The following is a 5,000-nucleotide window of genomic DNA, read 5'->3' as shown; positions in this document are numbered from 1 at the left end:
TATCATTACGGTTCTAGGTGCTTATATAATGTACACAAGTCATTACATCACCTTGTTAATTACAGTGAGTTGTAAACATCGTGCCCCTTTCTCGCTTTAGGTTTTTGACCTTTTAAAATATTCAATTTGTCAAAAGGGGGGGGGGGGGGGGTATTTACGTACGTATTCCCATTAACGTCAGTCACACTGTTTAGCGATAACAAATGATTGAAGACGATTCCTCGCTGTATTGAAATGTGTTACACAATTACCAGTGACAACCTTACACTTTTGAATAAGCGCACATTGGCCAAATGCCTTTTGTTCTCTTTGACCAGAATTTTAAAATATTTAAATATTGATGAGTTGAAGTGTTTCCCAACTTGCCATAATGTAAAACTTGAGTGTTCCTTAATATTTTGTCAAGTCTTAATTTATCGACATTTGATGTAAGAAATTCTCGCCAAACTGAAAAAAAGAGTTTTGTCAGTATTCAATAGATCTGGTAACTGGGCATTGGCAGGTATAATGTAGCCACACAAAATGTTCATTCTTTTCAACATCTTGGTTAGCATGTTTGAGGATGATAACAAGAAACAATTGATCTAAATAGTTAATTAACTGAATGCTATGAAAATCTTATTTAACGTGAGTATGGAAATTATTATTAATTTATATAGCCCATTTAAATCCCCTATTTATGTGCTCTGCTGCTCATTAAATATTACTACTAAATTATAGTAAAATGGCAAAATATATTTTCTTTTTCTTTTTCGTCGAAAAGTTTTACTTTTTTCTGAACGAAGCAAAATCGTGATCAATAATATGTTAAACAGTCCTCTCGCTGAGACCTTTTGAGAGTTTTCAGGTCCGAGACACTTAGACACACTTAGGGTAATTTAAATCGAGCTTTCTGGGCAAAACGAAAAAGATTCTTTCCTTCTTCTTCTCCCCCCCCCCCCCCCCCACCTTTTTTTTCTTTTGTTTTTTGTTCGTTTGTCTCCTTTCGCTTGGGTTTTTTTGTTGCGCTTGTATTGTTTGCTTTTTTGTTTTTGTTGTTTGTTTTTTTTGGTTGTTTTTTTAATATTTTGTTTGTCGTTTGTTTGTTGTTTTTTTTTCTCTGTTTGTCAGGACGATCGTTTCAATGCTGGACGCACCTCCTCGGCTGACGATAAATCCGTAGTTCATTGTTTATATTGGCGTCCCTATTTCTTATTCTGGTGTGTTATCAATTGGGCGGTGATAAGTATTGTTATGTGGTGACATGATGGAGTGTGATCTCATTGTTTGTGTGTGTGTGTGTGTTTGTATGTGTGTATGTTCGTGTGTGTGGTATAGATAGTATGCGCTTGGCTAAGAAGCTCACAACATTGCCATCCGGAAGTATAACGGACCAGCATACAAAAATATGTGTAAACATGAACGTTTATAGTCTGATTAGTACAGTTTAGTGAGAAGTACACATAAACATGGATGGCAAAAAACAATAACAAACAGTCGAGTGACGTCAACCTCATTCTATATTTTTGCATGTGTGTATGTGATGATGTGTTGTGGTGTTTTGGCTACTAGTATCAACGAGTGCTCAACAGTTTGGAGCGTAATATTTATGAGTGTCGGTGGGCAATTGTAGATACTAAAGCACCTGAGTTACCAGGACCCCAATATTGCTTTAAGAAATTATGTAAGAATAGCTTATAAAACTTGTTTATTCGTTTGTGAACCCGATTGCCCTATTTATTTATCCATTTATTATCTATTTATTATCATACTTACATTGATGGACAGAGTGAGTTTGTTCCATCCTTTTACTATTGCTGACCGCTCCCTCCCTGCAGTTATGGTCTGGTTGCCCTCTGACAAACAAACAAAGGGATGATAGCGTGGGGTAAAAATAAGTATGGCACTTCACACACTATAGCCAACTCAACTCGTGTGAGAATGAGTTTAACATTTTTCCATTTTCATATTATAGCATACGTTCACGTTTTTACCATGACGAATGAGGTTTACAAACGTTTTCCTGAACTATATCGGGAATAATTTGATTAGAAATACCATGTAAAATTCAAATGGATATTAAAAATCATAATTTGTTTGTGCCGAAAAAAAATATAGAAAAGCGTCAGGTAGGTACTATATATATGATTAGCCCTGCTCAATGCACTTTACAAGACTTCATTTCTTTCCACAGGAAGTCATAAATGACAATAAAAATCGACTATTATGCGTCCTTTTTTTTAAGTATTCCAAAAACATTCATTACTGCCTTTAGTCAGTTACTCATTCTCACACGAGTTGAGTTGGCTATAGTGTGTGAAGTGCCAAAGACACAATGCCGGTGTCAGATTTTCCGATTTTTGTCACGTATGTGGTCACTGACCAGGTTTATATCATGTAGCCTACTCTTAATTTAAATGGAGAGACACGATAAAGCTGAACAAACAGTCGACGTCATATAATTAATTAATCAGCAAGTGTTATTCGCACCTACATACGGGTAATTTCGAGCGTTATTATCACTTACGTACAAATAAACATTTCGTAGTGAGAACAAACTTACTTAATGTATATTCATAGCTTACATATATCCTGTATGTGTGACCTATTGCCTCAAAACGTTATCATTTCGGGGAGCGTTAAATGCTATAAATTAAACTTTTCGTCCAAAACAAACAACGTTTGGCTTTTGAGTGTTTGGATTTTTGATTTTGTTTTTTGTTTTTGTTTGTTTTGTTTTTGTTTTTTGTTGTTTGTTTGTTTGTTGTTTTTTTTGTTGTTTTTTTTTTTTGGTCCTTTTGTTTTTTTTGGAGTTTTTTTGTTTTTTGTTTTTTTTTTTTTTGTTTTTTTTTTTAGTTCTTTTTGTTTGGTTGTTTGTCTGGATTTTGTTTTCTTTTCGTTGCCTTTTTGTATTTATATGTTTCTTTGTGTTATTTTTAAAAAATTTGTTTTGTATGGTCTTTTTTATCAATGAGAATGAATATATCTATTCTCTTTGAGAGTGGACAATTTTAACAATAAAGTTCACGTAACACTAGTTTAGCATGCGCATTTATAAAGAGCCCTAAAGGTGCTCAAAGCTCACTACAGGGAGAACCTAGCCATCAGGGAAACTGAAACATGTATGACGAGACATGATACCGGTCAGACGTATTATATTTTATTCCGTCAGAGACCACACGGTCAACGACCATTCTACATCTGAGTAAGAGAATGTGAGTAAATAATTGGGGTTTTTTTCGAATAGACTCAACTATACCCTCAACTGTCACGCAGCAAGACAACATAGCCGATACAATTCCAGATTCGGGCGACGGGTCACAGTTTGTTTGTTTTGTTTTTCATGGTTTTACGGCGCTTGCGACACATCTAGATCATTTTAACGAAAGTGAAAAGAAAGTTTATGGGATAGTCAAAAAAGTTATAAATGTACCATTGAAAAAATTAGCAGAAAGTGAAATAAATCAAATAGGGCACAGATGTAGATTCCCAGAGCACACTGTCGGTGAACTTTGCTTGAGATAACATAAAAGTCTAATCCATGCACACACAAATATACTCACACACACACACACACATACACACACACACATAGGTCCCCACTATGCCGAATACACCCAAATGTTTACAAACCATAACATATTTGCAAAGAAAAATGTAACAATACATAACAGAGAGATAAAAAAAATGGAAAAAATATCATCTGCCAAAAATAGAACTATAGATTTGACTGTTTCCCTCCCAGTCAAGGTCTCCGTTTGGACCAGGAAATAAAATAAGTAATCCCATTCCAAGGCAAAGACAGAAAGTAACTCGGAAAACAAGTAAAGGGGGATAGAAGACACAGCAGGTTAACCTCCTACACACCTTCTGAGATCAAAAGTCCCCAACAAGGAGTCACATTTTTACTTACGAATGTCCTTTGATAGCAGGAAGAGGTTATCGTTGGGAAAGATGTAGTAATAAATTCCATTCGCCCCGTAAGTGCTACAGCCGCCTTTGTCTATCCTTACCCCTAGGAATACTCCATTGGAACCGTTGACAGCACCGACTCTCACGTCCACCGATATATCAACATCAGTCCTGGTATGAAACAATTTAAAATAGACATTTGTGACCATTTGTCTCAAAACGTATTCTATCGGGGTGAAAAATCAAACCCTTAAAGATTTTGGCTTAAATCTAATACCTTAAATAAAAAGAGTGCCTTCCATTTCTCAAACTGGAAATTGAAGATATCATAACAAAAAGACAAAAGCATTGGCGAACCACTGTCCCAAAGGTGGTATTCTATCCAGATCAAGCAAGTGATGGAAATTGAAGCCACAAATATGAAACTTGGGGTTAATTTAATTTCGCTACGGTCGAAGATAAATTATATTTCTTGCATTGCAAAAGACTCGGAGTTCGTATTTCTAATAATTTTATTGATAAATTCTTTTGTCGGTTGGATTCATCAAGACACAATACCGTTTTGATGGGTCACATTTTGAAGTTAATCTCTCGATTATTTTGCATCTGGTTTATTTCTGACATAATACCAGATTGATGTGGTTGGTCGCAATTATAGAAGCGCATTTCCAATGTGTTTCCATGTTCAATGCGACTCAATGCGGCTATGTGGTCTTGTGGTATGATACTCACTTTCGGAGTTGAGTCCTTGTAAAAGGCTCTTAACTCACATTCTCTCACCGTACGCAGGTATAAAAGGAGTAACTGGCCGTAACAGCGTTGACTCTGTCACAGGCGTCATGTCTCGTTCTACATGTTACGTGTTGCTGTTGGCCGGGGACCGCTTGTAAAGCACTTTGAGCACGTTTAGTGGATATCGCGCTATTCAAATAATTTCTCAAATATTGCTTTGGTTATTACTCAAGCCGGTATGGAATCTAGGTTCCTATTTTGTCGATTTCTTAAAATATCTGCAAGATCTTCTTGTAGATTACCTGACAACTGACAACGAGAGTGGGGGATGATAGGGTATTAAAAGGAGGAGAGTGTGATATATATATATATATATA

The 5,000-nt window shown here is 35.8% G+C and overlaps 1 protein-coding gene across 1 annotated transcript in view; it reads right to left on the bottom strand.

The window, feature by feature from the left end:
- Nucleotides 1-5,000, bottom strand: part of LOC144964656 (galactocerebrosidase-like) — a 39,040-nt gene that overhangs the window by 1,057 nt on the left and 32,983 nt on the right. Inside the window, exons 17-18 of the mRNA XM_078899151.1 lie at nucleotides 3,893-4,062; nucleotides 1,756-1,835 (exon numbers count right to left, since the gene is read on the bottom strand). Coding sequence (XP_078755277.1) covers nucleotides 1,756-1,835; nucleotides 3,893-4,062 — 250 coding nt within the window. The remainder of the gene's footprint in view (nucleotides 1-1,755; nucleotides 1,836-3,892; nucleotides 4,063-5,000) is intronic.

This window comes from Berghia stephanieae, chromosome 2, assembly GCF_034508935.2.
Source record: "Berghia stephanieae isolate SIO BIC M18660-M18661 chromosome 2, UCSD_Bste_1.3, whole genome shotgun sequence".
NCBI lineage: Eukaryota > Metazoa > Mollusca > Gastropoda > Nudibranchia > Aeolidiidae > Berghia > Berghia stephanieae.
The sequence above is the reverse complement of the archived record's forward strand: the minus strand, read 5'-3'. Positions and strand labels throughout refer to the sequence as shown.